The sequence below is a fragment of the Mustela erminea genome, chromosome 16, assembly GCF_009829155.1.
Source record: "Mustela erminea isolate mMusErm1 chromosome 16, mMusErm1.Pri, whole genome shotgun sequence".
In the NCBI taxonomy this organism is placed as follows: Eukaryota; Metazoa; Chordata; class Mammalia; order Carnivora; family Mustelidae; genus Mustela; species Mustela erminea.
Genome location: NC_045629.1, coordinates 31,741,406 through 31,767,373, shown reverse-complemented (window position 1 = coordinate 31,767,373; position 25,968 = coordinate 31,741,406). Strand labels below are relative to the sequence as shown.

The 25,968-nt window shown below is 44.9% G+C and overlaps 1 protein-coding gene across 1 annotated transcript in view; it reads left to right on the top strand.

The window, feature by feature from the left end:
• Positions 1-25,968, top strand: part of ZNF704 (zinc finger protein 704) — a 237,129-nt gene that overhangs the window by 169,615 nt on the left and 41,546 nt on the right. The window contains exons 3-4 of the mRNA XM_032315627.1: positions 18,647-18,750; positions 23,531-23,769. Coding sequence (XP_032171518.1) covers positions 18,647-18,750; positions 23,531-23,769 — 343 coding nt within the window. The remainder of the gene's footprint in view (positions 1-18,646; positions 18,751-23,530; positions 23,770-25,968) is intronic.

Genomic DNA, 25,968 nt, shown 5'->3' with positions numbered 1-25,968 from the left:
AGAAATGCCTCTTCGTTTCTACCTTTTTTTTTTTTCCTGTCTCTGAACTGGCTCTTTATTCATGACAAGACTCCTGCAGTTTCATGATAACTCCATTTTAAACAAATCATGCATAAGGTGGAACCTTACAAAAGGTGTTTTTCAAGATGGCAGGATCACCTTCCATATATGTCCTGCCACACAGTCTGACTTGGTTTGGGAGGCATGCCTGGTCTAACCTTCTAGGTGCTGGAACTAAACATTGGTGGAGAGGGAGGGTGGTGAGCCATTCTGTGCACAGCTTCCCCCTTAGCCATATGCATATTTATCTCCTCCAAGAATAACAATAGATGAATCAGGCATAATTGGCTTTTGCAGAAGTCATGTCATGGGTTTAGCGTTCTGTGGCCCCACTCTTTTAATTTCACCAGCATAAAAGGGAAAAAAAAAATCCATGCCTCAACAGTTGGTGGTTTCCATGATCCCCTGGGAGCCCTCCTTATAAAACAATTACACAGGACCTGTAAAGACAGATTGTGTATTTTAAGTCCCACAGGTCTTAAGTTTCCTTAATACAGTGAGTTTGTAACCTAGTGAAGACTATGGATCAATTTCAAGGAATCTACCAACCTGCTGAAATGATATACAAAATCCACGTAGATGTACATTTATTCTTTCCTGATAAAAGATAAAATCTTTTCCAGATTTTACTTCTGACCTGCCACTTATAATGAATGGGTTTCTCCATCCCTGTACAGGACCCAAGCCTCGTTAGTCCCAGTGTCCATGAGGCTGGTGCTATTTGCCACTACTCACGCCCGTTGCCTCCGTTGCTGCTAGATCCTGTCAGTTCCTGTCTTCCTGGCTGCCGCTTCCTTATAATCTCTGATGTCTGTCATTTGCAGGCTAAACCATGCACAGCTCCCCAAGCAGTTCCGCTTGTGGCTAGAAATGTGCTAGGAAACTCCACTAGGTGATACCAGGAAGAGCTGTGTTAGGCAAGGTCCAGGATCCTGTGTGTCTGCCTTCCGGGGCTGCAGTCCACCCCGGGCTCACAAGCCCTTGCCTTCCTGCTGCCACGTTGGCTGGCCTCGCTTGTGCGATGACCGCGTCACCAGTCTCTAGCCTGTAGTGAGCTGCACTCATAGCCACCTCTTTGCCATCATTCTGGGAAAAAACACTGTCTTAATCAGCTCAGACTGCTTTAAAAATACCATAGACTGAGTGGCTTTAACAACAGACGTTTCCTTCTCACAGTTCTGGAGGCTGGGAAATCCAAAATCAAGATACCAATCAATTCGGTTGTTGGCGAGGGCGCTCTTCTTGGCTTGCAGAGGGCTCCCTTCCTGCTCTTCCTCTTCTACTTACAAGGCTGCCTCTTCTCCTTCCCTTCTTCTAAGGACACGGCTCTCATCATAGAGGTTCCACTTTCATGACCTCATCTAAACCATTCCCTCCCTAAAGCTGTTCCTCCTAATGCCATTGCATTGGGTTTAGAAATCCAACAAACACATTTTGGGAGGACTCATTCCATCCGTAAGAAACTCACACTGTGGTGTTCAGCTGCCTGGATGGGAGTCCAGGTTCCACCGCTCACTTTGCTTCAGCTGTCTGTGTCTCAGGTCTCCCCACCCCACAAGATGGTGATGGTAATAGTACTGGCCTCATAGACTTCTTATGAGGATTCACTGAGTTCATGAAAGTAAAGGCTGGAGTACTGGCTGGCGTGGAATAGAGCCTGCAGAAAGGTTAGCTATTATGATTTATTTAAGGAGATAGATTATACCCTGGGTTTGATCCAGGGGGATTGTAATCCAAATGAGTTATAATACAGGCAACTCTGTGGCAAATACCTTGAACAGTTCTGGTGACAAGAAATCCTCCCAGATGTTTTATTGAACTTGACCGTCCTATTTCTCTGGACCATGACGACAGGCATAACCCATGCCAGGTCAGGAAAAATCCACGCCAGTCAGCGGGCCCTAAAGGAATGTCTCTCAGAGGAGCTGGTAAAGGTGTCCCGTGGGGTGGTGGGGGCAGGGGCGGGTGAGCTTTGAAAGAAACAAGATCCTTGTGTCAAATCACAAAATCACCATAAAGAACCCGCCCATGTGGGAGGGCACGGAAGTGGACGGGGCAGATCCTTCAAGAGAAGCTGTTGCTGTGGGGAGCCTGCTGCTGCCACTCCTTTGGACGCCCTGTAGCCACCAAAAACACGCTTCCTCTGGGTTGTTCCTCTCCCAGGACCTAGCACAGGAGAGCTGCTAGAGCCGGGCCATTCCGCCCGACAAGGGATGCTTCAAGCAGGCCGCCGTTGCCCAGACACCTCATCAGCTCGCATTGAGACTTCTGTAGAACCTCTCTGAAGTACTTCCCACCCATCTTCCTTTTCGTGGCTTCTTTCTCACAGGTGTTAGACCTGCCTGGGGGCCTGCCGACCTCCTTGCACCCCGCCCACCCTATCCACCCAAGGCTTCTGCCCTAGTAAGCGGCTCACAGAACTCATCCTGTCTTGGTGACTGCTCCTGAGCAGACTCAAACGGACAGAACCGCTATTACTGACCCCTCTCTGAATTTCTAGAAGCTTGTATGCCAACAGAATGAAAGTAGGTGCTTATTTCTGTCCGTGCTGGATGAACCTTTGTAGAAATAACACATCAAATAAGAAAACAAATGTTAATGGAGCTAAAGCCATGTCACACCGAAAAGGCTTTCTTCCCCATATTTTTATCACCATTTTTAATTGGACCGTTTTCTCATCAAATTTCATATAAATCCAGATTCTGTAGTCTCTATGCTTGTTCATTCCTTATTCGAAGTTCATGGGTTCAAGAATGCAGAAAGGCAAATTTATAACCCTTCCTGATGATTCCCGCCCCTCCAATAAAGAAAAGAAGACTGATAGGTAGCATTGAGCTGTTGAGTAATAGAGGCCTATTTGCACTGGAAATATTTAGAACTTCATTAGAGCACAGAATTGAGGATTTATTGAATTGGTAATTCCGCCATGGTTTAATCAACACGCCGTTACAGTAAGTGTACGTATAAACTGCTGCTCCACAAATACGACAGCCTAAATGAGTGAGAAATTACCAGCAGCGGTGGAAATTATTATTTATACCTGATAGCTGTACACGCGTTTCTAGTGATGCTTTTTACATTAAATATTAACTCCAGCATCCTAAGCTTATAAGCCATTTATATTGTTTTCAGAAGAAATGTGAAATAGTAGCTGTGATGCTTTCCCCAGACTGTGGCCCTCACTTGGCTTCAGCCTAAGCCCTGTTTGGCGTTACTAACCCGTATTCATCCACCTCTTATTACAGGAAACTGGATATGCCCTGGCCAGCAGCCAGCCGGCCACGTTACTGATCTGCTCTTATGCCCAGCAGTAACCTTTGCATTGTGTTCCTCACTCTATCAGTTTCTCCTGGTTATTCCTTTGGGGAAGTCATGTTCCTTGCGCACAGAGCAGACATAGCTAAATGTGCGATTGTTCGGCCTGTGGGTGTTCCACAAACAGGTTTGATTTCATAGTGCTTTGATCTTACTGTTATGAACAAATTTAAGAGTACTAGAATTACCATTTTCCAGGGACAGTCTGAATTGATCGGTCATCCAATAATAGTTGTATGGATTGACTGAAACATATATTGGTAACACGGTTAAAAAAATAAATGAAAGAACACAGGAAACAGCCAGCAACGTGCGTGTATGAGAATTCTCCAGAGGGCAACAGAGATGCTTTCATTTGTTTCCCAGAACCTGGACATTCCAAGTGCCTTCTGTAGAACATTGACAAGTATGGGACAAGGGAGTCTGCCTGAAGCAATACTTTGCAAACAGTAGATATTATTGAATTGAAGCTTGCTTGAACTATAATAATAGATTATCCTCAACAAAAGTCAGCTCCAGAAATAAAATTACCTACAGTACACACCTTAGGAAGGAGAACTATTGTCTAGCTCATTGATCTGAAACAATCAATTTAAAATGAGGATAAATTGGCTCGCTTCTAGCCTGTGAAACGAAAGATAAATGTTTAAATAAGAGCAAATATCAGGGGGCACCTGGGTGGCTCAGTGGGTTAAGGCCTCTGCCTTCAGCTCAGGTCATGATCCCAGGGTCCTGGGATTGAGCCCCACATCGGGCTCTCTGCTCCGCAGGGAGCCTGCTTTTTCCTCTCGCTCTGCCTGCCTCTCTGCCTGCTTGTGATCTCTGTCTGTCAGGTAAATAAATAAAATCTTAAAAAAAAAAAAAAAAAGAGCAAATATCAGATTGAAACTGCCTCTTAAAAAGTAGTGCGTATCAACAAATTCATACAGTTCCACCTAACAGTATGAAAGAGGTATTTGTGGAGGGGTCAGGATTTAGGTATGTGAGTTGAATTGAAATTTAATCATTCAGAGCATTTTAAGCACATTATAAGAACCCCATTAAAGAAAATCCATAGAGAGTCCTTTTGAAAGCAAAACACTCTTTTTTAATAGGAGTAATAAACCCATAATTTAATCTACTTTTTTGTGGCTTGATCTTTTATATGCTATGTTCTCGTTAATTTAGAATCACTCACATATATAAAAGAAGACTTTTTTATTATAAGATAATTTTATTTTTTTTTTAAAGACTTACTTATCTGGGTAAGGGGAGCACATGCACAAGGGGAGATACCGAGCAGAAGGAAAATCTCAACTAGACTCCATGCTGAGTACAGAGCCCATGGCCAGGTTCAGTCTCAGGACCCTGAGATTATGACCTGAGCTGAAATCAAGGGTCAGCCCCTTGACCTACTGAGCCACCCAGATGCCCCAGATAACTTCAGATGAAATACAGAAAAAATAGAATAATCTAAAATGAATTGCATTTAGTTTACAAATATGTTTCAGTTATAGAAGATGACATGTACACCTCAAATTTAAAACAAGATTATGGAAATGATCACGAAAACAACATTAGTGTGTGGCATGAAGACCCTATTGGGCCACTGGAATAAGGCAGGCAGGCCTGGCTGACTGGCCGAGTGCCCTTAGGAAGTCACCAGTCTCTGTATTTGTAAAATAGGGAAATAATACCAACCCATGGTGGCAATCTAAAATAGTATACATCAAGTGTCTGGCATTGGGAATGCTCAGTAAATATTAGCTATTTCTAGAAAGAAGATTCAGTTTTTGAAAAAAAATTATAATTTTTTTTTCTCTTTTTTAAGACAAATCTGGAACTCAGGCAGCTTACAAGGGATTAATTCCCCCATATCACTTACCAGTTTGTTCCCCCCTTCATAGCATGACAGTGGAAGCATCAGCCCTCCCGTGGTGTAGCCAGAGGTCGCCAAAATCTGCAAGTGGGTCCCAGACATGTTAAACATGAAATAAAGCCAAGTTTAAAAATATAATTAAAAGTCCAAATTCACCTTCAACCTAGAGCATGAGAGCAAATGAGCCCACTTCACACGTCTGACAGTTCTCTTCTGCCAGCTTGACTGGCTGCTTTGGGGTGGGGGACAGGGATGTTTCCCTCAGAACTTGTACCCCAGTGCCTTTGCAACATATAGGCAGTGATGACTCTGAAACTGCTTTATAAGAAGGAGAGCTTTCCCAGGGCTCCTGGGTGGTTCAGTCAGTTAAGTGTCTGCCTTAGGCTCGGGTCATGATCCCTGGGTCCTGGGATCGAACCCCATGTGGGGCTCTCTGCTTGACAGGTATTCTGCTTTTCCCTCTCCCTCTGACCCTACCCCCTGCTCATTCCCTTTCTCTCTCATACACAAAAATAAATAAAATCTTTTAAAAAAAAAAAAGAAAGAAAGAAAGAAAAAGGAGCGCTTTCTCTGTCAATCCCAGGGAACCTGTTAGTCCTCTCTTTTTGAAAAAAGCAAAAACGTAAAATGGCTACAACCATCCCTTCTAGCCCACATTTAGATCTGTTGCCAACATAATAATGTTACTATTTCAGGTAAGAGAAGCATCAGAAATAAGAAATACAGTATTTTTCATCTTATTATTTTTTTGATCTAGGAAAAAATAATCTTATTTTTCTTTAGTTAGCAAACCAGAAGACCCTGGATTTGTTTTCTCTCAACTGTCTTCATGAAATAACTACGATCACAATAAAGTGTAGCTGGGAATTCTTTACATTACTGAGACCTAAAAGGATTGAAGGCCGCCAAGCAATAATGTAATTAACCCTACTGATAAGTCTGGAAAGACCCAACTTGGATAGAATTTTAAGAGGGAGAAAAGCAGTTTTTTTTTTTTTTTAAATTCAGTTAGCTAACTTACAGTACATCATTAGTTTCAGATGTAGTGTTCAATAGATTATCAGTTGCATATTACCCCCAGTGCTCATCACATCATGTGCCTCCTTAATGCCCACCACCCATTACCCCACCCCCCCCACCCACCTCCCCTCCAGCAACCCTCAGTTTATTTCCTAGAGTTAAGAGTCTCTCATGGTTTGTCTTCCTCTCTGATTTCTTCCCATTCAGTTCCCCCCTTCCCCTGTGGTGCTCCCATGTTATTCCTTATGTTCCACATATGAGTAAAACCATATGATAATTGTCTTTCTCTGACTGACTTATTTCACTCAGCATAAGCCCCTCCAGTTCCATCCATGTCAATGCAAATAGTAAGTGTTCATCATTTCTTTTTTTTTTTTTTAAGATTTTATTTATTCATTTGGCAGAGAGAGAGATCACAAGTAGGCAGAGAGGCAGGCAGAGAGAGAGGAGGAAGCAGGCTCCCTGATGAGAAGAGAGTCCGATGCGGGGCTCGATCCCAGGACCCTGAGATCATGACCTGAGCTGAAGACAGAGGCTTAGCCCACTGAACCACCCAGGCACCCCGTGTTCATCCTTTCTTGATGGCTGAGTTACACTCCATCGTATAGATGAACTGCACCTTCTTTATCCATTTCTGTTTATGAATATCTACACTCTTTCCATAGTTCAGCTATTGTGGACATTTCTGCTGTGAATGTTGGGGTGCACGTGCCCCCTTGGATCACTACGTTTGTATCTTTGGAGTAAATACTTAGTAGTGCAGATGCTGGGTCATAGAATAGCTCTTTTTGTTTGTTTGTTTTAAATTTCTTGAAGACCCTCCATACCATTTTCCAGAGTGGCTGCACCAGCTTGCATTCCCACCAACAGTGTAGGAGGGTTCCCCTTTCTCCGGAGAGATGCGATTTTGATTACAGTTTTCTTCTTGAGGACAGCTGTGATGCTTATCAGATGGACTGTTCACCTGCAGACTGCCTGAATGGCCCGGTGCACCTTCTCCCCAGTAGCCTGAGCCCCGTCACCTCCACTCACATGGGGGCCCTGCTCACCTGGAGGCCCTTCCTTGTGGGGTGCTCCCCAGGACTCCAGGCTGACTGGACGGCAGCCAAATGCTTCCGGAAACATCCACACACTCTTCCCAGAGAGTCTGACAACTCTACTTTGGCTGTTGCTGAGTAGCAGCAGATGTCCAGTGCAGCAGGAAAAAGTCAACAAGGATGTTGCCATCCCAAAGGACTGGGAACCCGGGAGTGGGACACAGGGCCTGAGGGCACCACCACATCCACCTCCTTTCATCTCCACCACACACAAACCTCACCAGTGCACAGAACACGGGGGACATGCGGACACGTTCCCACGGATCGAGACACACAGAGAAGCACACCCAGATCTACACAGGACACAGACACACACAGGCACATAGATGCACATGGGGGCATTCACACACCCAACACACAGATACACACAAGACACAGACACATATCCTCACACATGTATGCACACAGATGCGGACACACCGAGAGACACTCGCACACAGACCCACGCAGGACATCCACCCGCAGAGAGACATGGAGACGGTCAGGAAAGGAACTTGATGTGTCCCTTCCGGTCTCCCATCCCCCGGCGCCTACATGACAGGCCCTGAAGGGCACCCCACGTGCACAGGGGGCTTTGTGTTCAGAGAGAAAACGTGGTTGTAAGACTGGGCCGGGGACTCCCAAGAGAACGGGTCAGCTGCAATCAAAGCGCCAAGCCTACAAAGCACAAAGGCCATGGAGGGATATTCACGATGCTTCCCCACGCTACACTTTGCAGCCTGCTCACATCAAGAAGTCCGGCTAATCACACAGAATTGTTTTCAGGGGATTTGGAACTTATTATTTAATAATGTTATTGCTGCCATTCTAGAGTTCACGGATAGATCTGTGAGCCTGTGTGAATGTAGAAGAATTATCGCAGACACGGGAGCAAAATCAATTTTGCAGAGATAGGCCAGCATCTTTTAGGCCCAGTAAAAAAAAAAATTTTATATAAATGATTTAATAGCTGCATTTTTGAGGAATTGTTTTCCACCAGAGGAACTGAATAAATTACCAGATCTAATAAGACGAGAGAGAGAGATGACGAACAGACAACAACTACAGAAATTTCTATGCTCCTACCTGCCATCCCTCAGCCGCTGTGAACCACCATTACTTACTGTCAATTTGTCAAAAAGAAAAAACCTTTATTAAGACTGTACATTAGGCAAGGTTTCATATGAGATGTTAGAAATAGATGCCAGACCACGTCCTGATCTGGAAAGTGGGAGGCGGAGAGAGCACGAGCAGCCCAGGTGCTACAGTGCAGGCGCGGAGGCACCTGGCCCCTCCTGGCAGGTGCAAACAGGGTCCCAGGAGGGGAGTGGAATAGGCCCAGTGGAAAGGGGAGGGAACTTGTTCCCAGCAGAGGGCATTGCTTGTACAAAGGTATGGAGAGGAGAGAATTATGGAGAATTGCCATGAGCAGGGAGCTGCCCTGCGAGCACCTGTGACGAGGTGGAGGAAGAGGTCGAGAGAACCACCCCAGAGAGAGCCAAGTGTTTCCTGCGCCAGCACTGAGTTGCATCCCGAAGGCCGTGGGGAACCTCCCAAGAATGAATTTCTCCATGGCCCCATGACTTCCACCCCACCCCTACAGCCACACCCTGGACCTTGACATCTCCCAGAATTCCTCTCTGTATGACCCCTCCGTCTCCAGCACCCCTCTCCCACTCGTAACCTCCTGTTCCTCCAACTCACTCTTTTGCCTACACTACACCCCCCTTATTTTTAGCTCATTAGGATCTCTGGTTCCTTTCCATTTGCTCCCCCATATTTCAGTCCCCTCCAGCCTCCACTCACTCCTAATCCAGCCAGGATCCCAGGCTATCTCCCCAAACACGATTTTATCACAGCCTTCCACTTTCCTGTGCTCTTACTCATTGAAGCCCCACCTCCTAGAAAAACCCAGCGAGGTATCTGTCCAGAAGCCTGTCCTCTCACTCCTGTTCCAGGCTCAGAGCATGGCTCTCAGAACCCCGTGGGGTCAGCATGACAGAACCAAAGCCTCCAACCTCAACGGAGTTGGCTTTGCTGCCTGACAGACTTCCTGGGACCCGCCAGTTTTCTCTGAAACCTTCGTGCCTCTCCCACTCCTCAGAGGGAAACCTGTTTCCCTCTGAGGAATTAGAGCAGAGACCTCCAAGAAGAGACTCATCAATTCCCGGAGCCCCACACCTACCATGCCGCCATGCCTGTGAGTTCCCTGTGCTCCAGTTCTAAAGGACAATTCCTCCTTCTTTGTTCTAAAGCTAATTTCACCTGAGCCCAGGACCCCCCTCTATGGCAGCCTTGTCCGTTCATAATCCCTTCTCTTTGCATCTATGAGTTCTCCAACGGTGCTGGCTCTTCCCTATCAGCACGGAGATGGGCTAGAAGAGTTCATTCTTCCAAAGCAGGATCAGACAAACCCGAGCTCTCTTAACTCCCTCAAACAACCACATTCTTCTTCCCCTCATGGCCGCACAATAACACTTCCTCACCTCCTGGTACCCATTCACTCCTCAAACCACAGCCATCCTGCTTTTGCTCCTGCTCAAGTTTCTGCCTACTTTCCTGTTGCTAGTTCCAGGGGGCTCCTGATTGGGGTTGGTCCATCTCCCACCTCTGAGGCTGTTAACTTGCCCCTCCTTGAGCTTCTCGCCTCTCTTAGGTCCACTAACCACCGTCCTCATTCCTTTTCCACTGCTCTGTGTCCCTGCGTGCGGTGGAGGAACACCTGAGCGTGTGAGTGGGCCCAGAGAAAAGCCCAGGGCGAACAGGAGGGAGGAGCAAGGTCTCGGATGCGGGAGCAGGTAGCACATGTGGGGGCGTGGCTTCCACCAGGAACACATCCACCTTCCGGGGAGACTGAAGAAAGGAAGTAATAAGGTCCTGCCGGGTGGCCTAAATGTTCTCTGTAATGTAGGAGGTTAAGAGTATCTGCTCTCTGGGTGTGTAAGAGTTGAAGTTTGGAGAGAGAGAGATGAAGACACAAAATAATCACGAGTGCTGATGGGAGTACGTGCTGATTAAAGACAGATGAAGGATCTGATGGTCTGATGGAGGGGAGCTCAAGTAGAGTCTGGGCGAGGCTCCAGTCCTCAAAGTCTGGTGTCCTCCATCTGCCCTCGGCTGTCCCTGGGCAGAAGAGGAAAGAACAGCCAGGGAGAATCCAGCCAGGGTTCGCTGGTTCCAGGCCCGTGAAGCAAGAGGCTAGAAAGGCCAGGGGTTCAAGGTTGCTGGGGAGAGATGTGGCCAGGCGGTCAACCGGGGAACCCACACTGGAGGGAAGAAGGAGGCTGGGGACCTGGCAAGAATGGAGGAAGCCAAAGACTGGCTGTTCCTAGGGGATGGAAGAGCAGGCGGGGGGGGGGGGGTGGGGGCGGGGGGGGGGGCGGGGGGGGGGGGGGACGGTGTGAGCTAGACGGAAAGGAGGAGCGCGAGGTTGGGGGAGAGCAGTAGCATGTGAGGGCCAATATCGATTTGTGTTCCTGTTTTTATTTGGACTATAAGCACAGAAGTATGAGAATGGTCGAATGAAGCCCTCAGGGTCCGTCCCCTTGTTCCTACAGTTGTCAGCATTTTACCCATTTGATTTCATCTACTCATCCTCCAACTCACATTTTAGGGGGTGGGTGAGTGGGAGGCTGTAGGATATTAAAGCAAATCCTACTTTTCATGTTATTTAACCTATAAATACTTCAGTAGATCAAATTAGGGTTTTTTTAAACGATTTTATTTATTTTTTGACAGAGAGAAATAGCACAAAAACAGGGGAGCAGCAGGCAGAGAGAGAGGGAGAAGCAGGTTCCCCACTGAGCAAGGATCCCAAGGTGGGGCTCAATCCCAGGACCCCAGGATCATGACCCCAGGCAAAGGTAGACACTTCACTGACTGAGCCACCCAAGCACTCTTAAACTTGGGGTTTTAATTGAAGAACGGTTCACTGAAACAAGAGTTTAGGTAAGAGATAATGAAAACCATTACTATTAATTGAATGTTTAGTATATGTACGATATTTTACATATACAATTTAATTCTCCCAAAACCCCAGGAGGCTGGTGTTATTATTGTTCCCATTTTATAAACGAAGAATAGGAAGCTATACAAAGCTACATGATATATCTAAAATCACTCATCTAATAAATGCAGTTGCTGGGTTTAAACCCCAGTCCATTCGACTGTGGCATCCTTCCTGTCAAGGTCAGGAGTCTGCTGAATGTTGTTGAGATGAAGGGAACAGAAACTACAAAGTTAGGTTATGGGATGCTTTCACCACCTCCCCTAGGATTATAATTCCAGATGCAGTAAACAAAACCCTATCCGTTTTTTTTTTGCCTGTTAAGGAGGCTCCACTTGCAGTGTGGAGCCCAACTCGGGGCTTGAACTCACAACCCTGAGATCGAGACCTGAGCTAAGATCAAGAGTCAGATGTTTAACCAACTGCACCCCAGTAATGGCTACAACTTCTGTGCCAAAATATTTGGTGACTTTTAAAGGAGAGAGGAACTGATAGAAGGTCTGGTTGATGCTCAGACAGGAAGAGAGAGAGAGAGCAGCTGAGCCACCAGGCACCCGGGTTTCTGCATGCAAGTGGAGAGATGCTTTAGGGGAGGCAGGTCAAAGGCCAACAGTGAGGGTAATAGGATAAGTAACTCAGGTGGGAAGGAGGACTGATCCTAATGGAAAACCCAGGTACAGTAAAATGGGGAGGGTATGTGAGTGGCTGTTCATAATGGAATATGAAGTCCAGGGAGCAGATAAAGGCCAGGAGCAAAGTCACGGGGGGAGGATTTAAGGAGAGAGAGCAGCAGGGGGTAGAAAGAGAGAAACGGGACTGAATATCATCGTTTTGGGAAAAATGCATTGGACATCAAAGCAATCGTGAGATTCCATGCTTGTCAGCGTGGGCCAGTGACAGTCTGCAAACTCTGTTACCAGCTGGGTGCAGAAATTGAGGAGAAACTCACGGGTTTGCATTGCAGTATGACAGAGCCACAGTCTCCATGGGCCTGATTTCCTTGTGTTTTCCAGAAGTGTCAGTCCATGACAGATCAGAGATTTCTTTCAAATGATCCTTCACCACAGGCTGCTTCAGAAACACTGGTCTATATGGCCTATGTACTAGGATGTGTTTGCACTAATTTCCCCATCTTGTTGATCAAGGCCACCAGATACTTCATAGCAACAGGCAGCTTCCTTACTCTTCCCTGTAGAGTAAAAGAAACAACAGCTAAGATGAAATTGGAGGAGTTCACACTGACCACTTTTGCTCCAGGGTACCATTACAGAGGAAACAAAGCTTCACGCTTAATCACATTTAGAAGTTAACTGACTCTGGGGGCACCTGGGTGACTCAGTCGTTAAGTGTCTGCCTTCGGCTCAGGTCATGATCCCAGGGTCCTGGGATCAAGCCCCGCATCGGGCTCTCTGCTCAGCGGGAAGCCTGCTTCTCCCTCTCCTACTCCCCCTGCTTGTGTTCCCTTTCTCACTGTGTGTCTCTGTCAAATAAATAAATAAAATCTTAAAAAAGAAAAGAAAAGAAAAGAAAGGTTAACTGATTCCAGTTTTCCAAACTTTCAGGAAAAGCTTTCCCAGAATTCCAAGATGGGGGGTCAGTTACTGTGGCCTTTCCCATAGAAGAGATTTTATTTTCAGCCTTTATTCCTTGTTTGAGGATTATCACAAGTTTTTAAAGTAACTGAACGTGGTATATACAGCAGATTTCAGTAGTTGCTAAGGAACTGGATTAGTGCTAATCTAAAGAATGTATTATACATTTTTATTTCCATTTGTTACTACCGTACTTTAATTGCAGATAAATGTCTTTGATGGCTCTCCAGGGTGTAAAACATTTCTCTGTTAGCTGGTGGGTTAGCCAGGGGAGACCGGGTTTGTGTGCACCCTGCAAAGAGATGGCACTCAGGCATGAAGTGGCTCAAAAAAGGAAAAAAGCCTTCTTGCCTTGTAAGCAAGGCCACAGTCAAGCGCCCAGGGCCAGGCCAGCCTACAACCCACCGCCCCGGGGCCATGTCTGCTGATCCCGCGCGCACACACACATCTGATCGCCTCCCCGTGTCACAGATGATGTCATTCCACAACCTGCTGCCACAGTCACCAGGCAATCAGTTCCTCAGATAAAAGACTGGTTGTCAAACTAAGAAACTCATTTTCCACACAGCAGCCAGGGTGAGCTTTTAGGAAAACAAATCTGATAGCATCACCCCAAGCTCCACGACATCTCCCACCCGACTCTACCTGAAACACTCCGGTGATTCCCAGGGCCTTTAAGATAAGGATTAAAACCTGTACAGGACTTCAAAGACCCTCCCTGGGCTGTCCCCTCTCCCAGGGCACAACACGCTGTGCTCAGCTTCTCCATCCCTTGGGAAGACAGCCCTGCCCATACTTGGCACAGCCCAGCCCAAGGCTCACTTAGCACCTGTGCTCGGGGCCAGTCCCTGGAACGTCCCCCCGGAGCTGGCAGGACTTTAGTAGGTTCTCAGAAAATCCATACCACTCCTTCCTGGCATCTGCCACCTCTGTAGATTCATGTTTATTTGTTGTCTGTTTGATCAAGGACCGGTTTTTCAATGGACGAGAGCTCAAGAAGGCAAAACTCTGCCTGATTTGCCTTCGCTGTATTTCCAGTTTCTAGAAGAGCCCCTAGAACATAGCTAGCACTCCCAGAGTGAGCATGGAAAGCAGAAACTCTTAAACTCCAAACCGCCTTCCAGACTTTGGCTATTCATGAACAGACCTCGCGGGCCATGACGTCATGAGCTGTCTGGTTGCCAAGGCATCAATGTGAAGCTCTCGCGAGGGACCCAGCAGCTGCTCCTGCATGTGCCAGTTGCCACCTCCTGGGACAAATTCCTGAGAACTTCAAACAGTTCTGTTCTTTATGAAAAATACCACCACCACCACCACCACCACCCCAAAAGAAAGCAACAGCTGCTAGTGCTGGTGCCTATTCAGAAGACCAAGTGAAGCAATCTGATACTGTCCTCTTTCACGGGAGTTGTATGCTATGGGTGTGTTCATGAATGCAAAGGTTAATAATAGCTAACCAACATCTATGGGTATCTGACAATGGGTGAGGCTGTGTGCTGGTGCCCTACATGTTTACTCATGTAATCTTCTCAACAGACCTGTTTTTATCCCCCTTTTACAGATAAACAAGAATCAGAGATGTCAAGTGATTCATCCAAAGTCACACAGCTAGTAATGGCAGAGAGTAGACTGGAAGCCACATGGTCTAACTAATTCCAGAGCCTGCACTCTTACCCATTACCTTTATCCCCTCTCTCAGAAAACTCCAGGACACATCCTTAGCAGATATCAAGGGAGTTCTGTACTCGTAGACTAAAGACTCTTTTCACAGAGGAATAGTTGTTACTACGTCTGACACTTTTGGTTTGAGTTAAGACCTAACTAAGAAGAGCTAAATAGCCTGCCTTCAGTTTCTTCCCCTTCCATACATTTTCAATTTTGATCCGTTTCTAAACTAGAGTTAGATTGATTATCCGTCCTTTCCCAGGTTCATGAATTGTCAATGGCTTCTCTCTATTTAAAAGAACATGATAAACCACTTAACCTGGCACATGAGGCCCCAGGAACCGGCCCAGCCTCCGTCCTCTCTCATCACCTACTACAACCTTCAAATAAGGACTCCTAAGCATATTGCAAGACAGAGACTTGCCTGAAATGTGAATCTTTCATCTTGAAATCCTACTCATCCATCCAAGCCAGGTCAACCTGGGGGACAAATCACATATAGAATGACAAAAAATATTACTATTATTTAAAAATAGTTCTAAATATTACTAAGTCCCATAATACTCAACTAAGTCTGGGAGGAAAATTAAATGGGGAAAAAAAAAAAAAAAAAGATTGAGAAAGGCCTCGGCCTTTTCCAAACATGTGGTTGATAAGGTACTCAACAGTAGATTTAAATTTAATTTAAGATTAGGAAAGAATATTTAACCTATAGAGGGGTTACCCCCCCCCAACAACTCCTAATCTACCAGAAGGCTTCTGCAGCAGTTTTCTCAAAGTGTAACAAATTCTACTTTGTATATCATCTCTTCATGTTTAATTATAAGGATCTGAATTTGCAGCACCAATTAATCTGTAATTAGATAGTACTGTACCAAAAGAAATTAAACAAAGATAAAAACAAAAACACAACTCAGCACAAGACCATATCATCTGGTAACATTTCATGTAGCAAGCTAAAAATACTCCCAGAGAGATATAGGTTAATTGAATCAGGAACAATGTATTCTTTTGATTTGGGGTTACTATTGTTGACAGTGACCTCCAGAACCAGTGGGACAGTCAAAAGTAATCCAAATACAAAAATGTTCTAATTATACAAATGTTTATTCCTTTTTTCACTTTTCATCAGAAATCCAGTTTATGACACTCAATAATTGTTTTGAAATGTAGTGGTAAACTTTGGAAATACAAAAAAAAAATGCATATTCTCTTCTTTTAAAATTTAAATTCAATTAACCAACATATAGTATACCATTAGTTTACTATAGAAACCTTTAGTTTCAGATGTAGAATTCAGTAATTCATCAGTTTCATATAACACCCACTGCCCCCACGTGCCCTCCTTAACACCGATCACCCAGTTAGCCCATCCACCCATCAACAACCCTCAGTTCGTTTCCTATAGTTAAGAGTCTCTCATGGTAATTTTCTAGTGACACATTCTCTGTTGATGTTCATGTTAAAAAAAAAAAAAAAGCACACAAAAATCAGATTTTGAGTTAATTATCATTTAGACCTCTTAAACAAAAAATGTTCGCCTTAAATGTGAAAAAAAAAAATCCAAAAAGATACAAAGCAGATTGAGGAAGGAAAAATAAAGGTTCCCGAAACCAAGATGTAAGAGAGGGAAAGATGTGCCTGTACAGCGAGTCCCTTTAGAATCAGGGCAGAGGGCAAGGGGACCTTTTCCCTACAGCCATGCCATTTCCCTGTGTCAAGCTCATGGCTGCTTATGCTCAAGCCTTTTGTTAATAAGAGGAAGAGAAGGCTGACAGAAAGAGAAGTCAGCCTCTCCTGTAATTCAGTCTTGAAGGAGATGACAAGCAGCCTGCTCATGTGTGCCCCCCATTGGCATGGAGTGATCCTGACAGCTGGACTCTGGGGAGGGCAGCCGGTCAGAGGAGCCCGAGGGTCCACATAGCAGGATATAGAACAAACCTTTCTCCCCTTCAAGGCCTCCAATTACTCCTTCCCCCTGTGACCATGACTACATAGGGAGATTGAACCAACAAAACACTCAAAATTACCTTAAGGCACTTTAAGTTCTTTCCCTGGTGCTGTTTCAGGAGACTTTGTGTCTGTAAGAAACTGGCATCATCTTTACTCCCAAGTATGAGGATCATAAAAATAATGGATATTGTGAAATCTTTTAATTGTGTGCCAAATGAATGAGTGGGTTTTTCTCTCTCAGCGAATGAGGTTGTCTTGAAAACTCTTGCAAAGTGAATTTCACTGTGTACTCTCAAGCTTGCTTTCTAGAAGCATTTAATTGCCATTCTGAAAAAAAGTGATTTGTCTTTAGATAGAACAGTTTGCCGAGAAAGAAGGTAAGGTGCTTTGAGAATAACTATAGAAGAAAATTTGAAAGGTTCTCATCTTTTGGCACCTTGGATCGAAAGAGTAAGCTTTGTTTAGGAATTCGGTGTCGTCATGGACATTGGAGAGCCAAGTTATAATAATCTTTATAACTTCATGATGAAATTAATTGAGCAGCACCCCCAAATTTGGGAACAATTTGATTTTTTTCTCCAATTTAAGAATCTCTTTTCCCAGTGTGTTGGGAAGTGATGCTATAAAGTTTCCATCCCTAAGAGTTCACTGCTTTAAAAATTACAGAGCACGCCTCGAATGAAAGCCACATTTGTCAACATGACATTCATTTGTCAATATGGTTTATTAATCCCCTGTCATACTTCTTCCAGTCTTCTCTAATTTGAAACTGTTCGTCTCTCAGGAGGTGGTACGATTTATCTGATTCCAAGGTACCGCCTACATTTTTGCCTCTTGATATTAACTTCTTTATTTAAATAAGCTTCAACAAGCTGATTTCGGTCCACGATGATCATTATCTTATGAACCTTCACGCGGGGTTAACCGGCCAAAAATTAATGAACCAGAGTAATCTCTTCATCTCAATGAATGTTGCACAATGGCTCTTCACTTTAACAGCATGGTGACTACCGGGCTGCCCCCTGTCCTTCCTGTAGGAAAGCGGAGGAAAAGCAGGGCACTGGGGTTTAAACACCTCTATTTGCACTTCTCCTCCACCATCTCCCGTTTCAGTAAATTGCTTTAGTCAGTGCTCAAGCCAGACTGCCTGACAGCCGTCCTGGATTGCTCCCCTTTGCCCATCTCCTACCCTCAGGGCACCAGCCAGGTGCCACTCTCCCCCTCCCCAGCGCAAGCCACTATCTCCTCTTGAGTCCAGACTCCGAACAATTACCTCCTAAATGGCCTCCTTGCCTTGAGTCTGCCTTCCCTAAAATCCATTCTCCGTAGAGCAGCTCAGGTAATTATTTTTAATCATATTAGGTCACTAGGCCTGCTCAAAGCCTTCCAGTGATTTCCCATTCCACTTAGAATAAAATTGAAACAGTTCCCATGCGCAAAGGACCCGACGTGACCAGCTCTGCACCCTTGTCCCCTTCTCACCCAAAGTGGGACGCTCTTCAAATACCCAGCACCCAATCCCACCATCTAGCCTTTTGACAGTTGTCCCTTCTGTTTGAAGGGCGTTTCCTGACCTCCTCAGAACTGAACGCCCCCCTTCACACTTCACCTCAGGTGTCACCTCCCAGAGAAACTTTTCTTGACCACCTTAAGTGCAACCACCTTCCATCACTGTCACGTTAACCTGTTCATGCACTTCACAGCACTTGTCACTATCACGAATTATTCTGTTCCCTTTTGTTTGTTTCCCAGTAATTGTGTTTCTCCCCACCAGCCTTGTCTGTTGTTCACCATACATCGGCTGTGCCTAGAACAAGGTCTATCTTAGAGCACACTCCCAGTAAGTATTTGTTAGGTGACTATCAGATGAGGAATCCTTCCCTTCCTCATACTATAAGATTTTGACTGGATCATAACCTCTGGATCTCGGCAGAATTCCTGATCTATACGATAAAGCTGACAAATTTTGTATTTTATGGGGCTAAGTTAAAAAAAGTGTGTAGTAGCGTGGGGCACATTGTAAGTGTGGGGCACATAGCCCATAATAGACCACAGTAGACAAGAAATGAGCACAGGTAACAATGTCCCCTCTGTTTTACAGGAAATCCTCAGAGGAACTGGACATGGACAAGGTGACAGCAGCAATGGTACTAACCAGCTTGTCCACCAGCCCTTTGGTTCGGAGCCCACCTGTGCGGCCGAATGGTAAGCCTGGGGTATGGGACCTATGGGGAGGGTTCCCTGACACCAAGAGCAGAGCCCCTCTTTGAAGGATATCATATAGTTTAACCACCCCTCAGTAGCAGAAAGCAAGGGAAACTGGAAGAAATGGAGACCTCACAACTATCATCTTCTTCCTCATCTTCCCAGAGACTTCCCAGCATCTCATTCATACGTACATCCATTCAGCTCACATGTACTGAGTTCTAGCACCTTTCCAGAACACATTTTTTAGTGCGCATACTTGTTTTTTCCCAGGTAAATGGAGGTTGGTCCAATGAAGTTATTTTCACTAGCATTATTTCTGTTTAATTAGACCAGTAGTTGGATCAAAAACTCTGAATATTAAATATTTTGAAAAAGTACTATCCTAATAGAATAATAATATTAATCAAATAGAAGTATGCAGTCCATTCATTCATTCAATGTATATTTATTGGGTAGCATGCTAGATGGTTTGAAAACAATGTCCATAATCAATCATTCATATTGTACAATTCCTATGGGGAAAGAACCCTATCAGTCATATTAATGGCTAACATTTATTCAGCACTTATTATATGCCGAGTTCTAAGCTTACTTAATCTCATATAATTCTCACAAAAATTCTATGTTATTATCACTATTTTACAGGTGAATAAACTGAGGCATATGAGAACTAACTAACTTGCAAACAGCAGAGCTGAAACTCCATCCCATATCTTTCTGCTTCCAGATCTGCTATCTTAGTCATGATATAATATTGACACATATAATTCAATAGGATATATCAGGAGGGCAGCAGGAGATGAAGTTGGAGAGCTTGACTCAATATCGATCAAGAGAAGCCATGTGTTCCTGGCTAGGAGTTTGAACATTAATCTGAGTCTACAGGATTAAGTGACAGGCACTAGAACGTTATGATTAGGATTACAGGCAAATACAAAAAACAAGACCATATGGGTGCCCTGGACCTTGGTGGTCACAGTGGGGATGAAGAGGACATAATTGAGAAACATGGAGGAGGCAGAATCGACAGGACGTGATGATGATGGACAGAGAGAATGAAAGAGAGGGAGTGACAAGGGTGACTTCCAGGCTATTCATGTGCTTCAGGAGGAGGCCCCTCCCAGAGATGGGGAGCAGAGCAGGGACATAGATCTTTGGGTGACTGTTAGGGCAAGAGGTGGGGTTGCTGAAGAAGGTAAAGGTCCAGTTTGGAACATATTTAGTAGGCAGAACCTTTCAAGGGTCCTTGTCTGGTAGAGATTTGGATCCATACCAAGAGAGAGACCTGGGCTGATGGTGCAGGACTGGTAGGCATCATTGCAAAGCCAGGTGAAGAGATGAGATCACCTCGAGGGCACTGTGTAGAGGCAGAGTATGATGAGAAGGTGGCTAAGGGGCTGGTAGGGCTTGTCATCCTATAAGGGACGAGCAGAGGTTAAAGAGCCCGAGGGGACCTGAGGGGTCACCAACAATGTAGAGGAGAACCAGGAGAGTGCGGTTCATGCAAGTCAAGGGAAAAGCATGTTTCAAGGAGAACCTCTGATGCTACAGAATGTCAGTCATGAGTCTTTCTCATGACTGAATTCTTCATCAAGCAGAAGGTCACTGGTGATTTTGGCAAGAGCATTCCCAATGGACCACCCCTGGGCAGAAGCCAGGTCACTGAAATGCAGTGCACTGAGACCACTGAATGAAACCTTCTCTTTAAAGCCAGCCTAGTCAATTATGGGACTGAGCTACGGTTCACACACCATTTGGTGATAAGCATGAGTTGTGAAATTATATATGTTGGCTATCCAGTGGGTCCTCCCTCATGCTTACCCCAATCCAGCTGGGGTATAGGGTGCTCTTAAAATGAGTCTGACCATTCCTATTGAATGACCTGGCCTTCTTCTCTGGGCTTCTTGGTGAACAGGTATCCTGACTTACCTTTCTCAGCTTGTCAATGCCACTGAAGAAAGATTACAGTAAACACAAAATGGAAAGCATCTCCAAGACCCATTAGAGGGAAAAAAGAATCACAGAGGAGAAAAAGTATTTTTTTTTTTGCTCTAATCACCATTTTTACCGTTGTGTTCTTTTTTGAGAACATCTTTAATGTTCCTTTCGATTAAAAGTTCAAATAAAAATAAACTTTTCGCTTTTTCAATGAAAACTTTTGTTAACATTGTTACAAAGAAAGTAATTCAGTGTTTGTTACAATTTCAAAAAGAACTACCCAAATAATAATCCCAAATTGTCTATTATCTCTCATTTAGTCTGCAACAGGAAGCAAATTTTTTAGAAGGGAAAGTAGTATCTGAAAATAAAGGAATTATTAAATTTTTTAGAAATAAAGACTATGTCCAGGATAACTGTATGTCAATGAGGTTTTGAAAACTGTTGTGTTCCTCTTCTGTGTCTGAGAGGGATCGTTTTGTCAGGATGTGGTGCGCAAAGAGAGTAAGAGACCAGCAGTGTGTGTCTACAATTTGGCAACTCTTCGTTTAAGTCAAGAAGACAATGTTCTCTGAAAAACACTCTGAACTGGTTCTGACTTTTTTCTGAAAAGTTTATTTCTATATCACATTATCCTTCTGTTTAAGTAGTGTTTCTAAGGGAAAGGCCATTCCCAAGTAAGCAAGTTAACTTTTGGCATTGCCGTGAAGCAACATAACCACACTGTAATAAAGGCTGGTTTTCAAAATAAATTCAATTCCTCATACCTAGGCCGATGACACATCTAGCACCATAAACTTATTTTATTTTGCAGTGTTTTCTGCCGTATATTTATAAGCCTCATAAGCCTGCCAAGTGAGTCTGTCACACCAGGTAATATTACCTAAGGCCTTACATGAGGCTCCTCTTGAAGTCGTGTTGTATTGAATGGAGCTTTCTTATTTACAGTCGGGGACTCGGTCCCATCAGTGCCTCGGTCTCTGTGTAGACTGTGGGGGTGAGATGCTAATTTAGTTTTGTTGCGGCTGGCGAGGTGTGAGCCTGCATAAATGACCCCTGGACTCTGTCAGAGCCTTTGCTTTAATGAGATGGGGAACTTCTCTGCTATTTCCGCTTCAAACTTCGGTCCACCAAGAGAACTCTTCGTCTGACATAGCTGAGGAATACGCTAGCACTCTAATTATGTGAAGGTGGTTAAGAAGTTTCTCTCTGAATGCTAGTCTACCGCTTCCCTTCATTATGGATTACACAGACGTTAGCAACATTTTTTTTTAAGATTTTATTTATTTATTTGACAGAGAGAGATACAGTGAGAGAGGGAACACAAGCAGGGGCAGAGGGAGAGGGAGAAGCAGGCTCCCCACTGAGCAGGGAGCCCAACAACATGGGCCTAGAGCCCAGGCCCCGGGGATCATGACCTGAACTGAAGGAAGACACTTAACGACTGAGCCACCCAGGCGTCCCATTAGCAACATTTTTTTAATGAGGCAATTTGAGACTTTTTCTCCTTTGTACTTAGAATATAGCTTTAATATATTCAAAATGTACATAAATATGAAGGAGAAATCATCCTTTAAAAAGAAAGTAGAGGGGCGCCTGGGTGACTCAGTCGTTAAGCCTCTGCCTTCTGCTTGGGTCATGATTCCAGGGTCCTGGGATCAAGCCCCATGTCAGGCTCCCTGCTCGGCGGAGAGCCTGCGTCTCCCTCTCCCACTCCCCCGGCTTGTGTTCCCTCTCTCGCTCTCTCTCTCTCTCTCTCTGTCAAATAAATAAGTAAAATCTTTGGGGGGAAAAAAAAGAAAGTAGAATTATACAAATGCTCATTAAGATTGGGCATCAGTAGTTTGCTGAAGACATTCATTGCATGAGGACAGGCTCAAGACATTCTAACTGGGCAAAGATCTCTCTACACTAGCAAACATTTTATAATGTTTCCCCACAGGTGGAAAGGTAAAATTCTTACCAGGAATTATTACCAATAAATCCTCCTCTGACCTCAGTTTTGCTAGAGACCAAAGAGGCTGTTCACAACACACTCATGAAGGAGAAGACCAACAGGTAGACCAGGGTTTGGGCCCAGCACCCACCCGAGTTCCACACCAGCCACACAGCAAGTCACTGAACTTCCAGCTGCCTCACGATCTCCGTCTGTAAAACAGGCATGACTGTCCTTACTCTGAGAGACAGATGTCGTGAGGATGCTCGAGATCTTGTGAAGGATCTCCGCCAGATGTAAAACCCTCACCAATTGTAAGGCACTGTTATTTGTTAGAATAAGCAGCTGTTAGTATAAGGTAGATGGCCGTAGGTAACTATCTGGAAATTAGTCCCTTTGACTCTTCAATCCTAGACTTTTTCTATCAGTGTAATGCAAGGATCACAGACCTATGAGAAATTTCTTTTGAAAAGTTAAAATCGGGGATGGGGGTGGGGAAGACAGCTGCCCATGAGTTCTTTCTTAGAAAGACAGGAGCTCCCCAGACTTTGTAAACAAGAACATCTTCTTTTTTTTTTTTTTTCTTATTTTCATCTAATCTCCACTGTTATCCTGAGAAACTAGTGTTGAACAAAACACCACACATCAAAAAACTGAGAAAAACCTGTTGTGTGATGAAAATAGCTACATGTTTATAAACTGTAAAGCAACACGGATTTTTTTTTTTTGAGGTTCAGAGTACATCTTACATCCCCAACCGTTGCAAACTGTCGAGTGGGCTGCAAGCGCTTTCATGAGCAGAGCATCGAGTCCCTCGCTGTCCCCATTGCCCCCGACCCACGCCCCCACCCCCCGCAGTGCAGCCCAGGCTCCTACTGACCCTGTGTTTGTGTGCTCGGACAGAGGGCCTCAGCGGATCCTGGAAGGAGGGAGGCGGCGTGCCTTCCAGCAGCAGCAGCGGCTACTGGAGCTGGAGCGCCCCCAGCGACCAGTCCAACCCGTCCACCCCGTCGCCGCCGCTGTCCGCCGACAGCTTCAAGCCCTTCCGCAGCCCCGCGCCGCAGCCGCCGCCGGACGACGGCATCGACGAAGCGGAGGCCAGCAACCTGCTCTTTGACGAGCCCATCCCCAGGAAAAGAAAGGTTGGTGTGTGGGCCACACCGTGTTTGGGTTTGGGTTGCAGGAATGTCCACCTTCCAAGAGCCTGTGGGAGCCTAGGGGGGCTGATGCGGCTCTCCTGCACCCCACGCCGGGTGGGGCAGACAGAACCGGCCCCTGCTCCCCTCTGATGTTCTCTGACGGTTCAAAATAAAGGAAGGGTCATGATTAAAAACAAAAATGACCAAGTCATTGAGAATGCTTCTTTCAAGAACACAACCCCTCCCCGCCCACCGACCCTATCCCCTGTCAGTTGCTGCACGAGGATAGGAATTAACATCAGGTATTCTGCGACTAACCAGCATTCAGAAGGTAGAAAATTGTACTTCCGGCTTGGTTTGGTAATTAACTCACTTTCTCGTTGGGACTTCATTTTTTCACCTATAAAATAAAATTGGTTTTATATTTTCCTCTTTTCTGCTTCAGTAAGCCCCAAAGCGTTGTTGGGAAGAATATGTTGCGCCTTATTTTTATAAAACCAGTGGAAACATACGTGCCAGATGACATATAAACATATGTGTGTATTTAGATACTAAGAAGTACATATTTGCTTCATTAAAAGAGAGAAAGGAGAACTAATGAATTGATTTAATAAGTTAAGTGATTATACCTTTTATCTTTTTTTTTTTTAGATTTTTGTTTATTTATTTATTTATTTGACAGAGAGATCCCAAGTAGCAAAGAGGCAGGCAGAGAGAGAGAAGGGGAAGCAGGCTCCCTGCCAAGCAGGGAGCCCGATGTGGGGCTCAATCCCTGGAATCATGACCTGAACTGAATGCAGAGGCTTCCCACTGAGCCCCTGGTTATAGCTTTATGTAATCCTCACAGCAGTCCTGCACCATAAGTATTATTTTCCCATTTCGATATGAGGAGGTTGACAACCAAGGGGTTTTGCATCCAACTCACCCCTGCCATGCAGGTTAGAAAGGGCCAGAGCTTTCGTTCAAACACAAGTCTGCCTGGACCTCCAGCTCACCTTCTTTTCATTTTCTTCACATACATTTAAATCATTATGCTGGCTCCCAATTTTTCAAAAGAATTTCTACTTCCTGGAATAAAGCCATACTACTATATCTAGAAAACACTTTAACATTATTTTTTAAATCACTATATATATATATCTATATATATATATATATAGATATATATATATATATATATGAAACCATTATTTTACATTTTAGTCTTTTAATTGGTTATCAGTAGCTTCATTATTCATGGTAATTCACAAATAAAAATCCAAAGCCAAACCCTGAGGGCTGCAGTGCAACCTTCTTTATCCCTCCAATTCATTTCAAAGAGCAAAACAAAGAGATGGCATGGATCCAACTGTCCCTCCCTGCATCTCTCTTAGCATCCTTCGGCATGTGTGACAGTGGACTTTGTATAAGCACACTCTCTTCTCGGAGAACAGAGCATTCTTGCAGTCTCCTGTCCTTCCCAGAGGCGGTGGCATGAAGGCTTGCTGTTTCACACACCTCTCCGTGAGGCAGGGGGGCTGGAGTTGCTCCAGCCTCCTGTGGGTCCCCGGGGATTCTGAGTCTTTGCTGCCCCCTATGTCAGTGGGAACCTGCATGCAAGACAGCCATGTGGACCCAAAGGCTTGTCTTTTTGCTTCTGGCTGCACAGACTTTCTCTCTGAGCTCATCTTTGTGATCTCAGCCAGTGGGTCCTGGTATTGTGGCGAGGACTCCGGCCCAGAACCCACCTCCCCCATCACACACACACACACACACACACACACACCCCAGCTTGTAGAGTGCATTGCTGAAAACCTGCCACAGCCTTTCCTTTCTAATGTAGCCAGGAGCCAAAATTCACACTCTTGCATTACAATTAAGTTGCATTGCTCAGACTTGTAGATTTTATAGGCTTTAACTAAGCTAGGGGATAGGCAAGTCACCAAAGGAAAAGGGGGGGAGCTTAATTACAAAGTGACTTTATTTGAAGGGCACCGACCCATTCTGCAGGATGCTGGATAGTAGGAATAAATGCATGAATAAAAAACAGTTCGACCTCTTTTTATTTTTTTTCAAAGACTATTTATTTGACAGACAAAGACCACAAGGAGGCAGAGAGGCAGGCAGAGAGAGAGAGAGAGAGAGAGAGGGGAAGGGAAGCAGGCTCCCCGCTGAGCAGAGAACCCAATGCGGGCTCAATCCCAGGACCCTGAGATCATGACC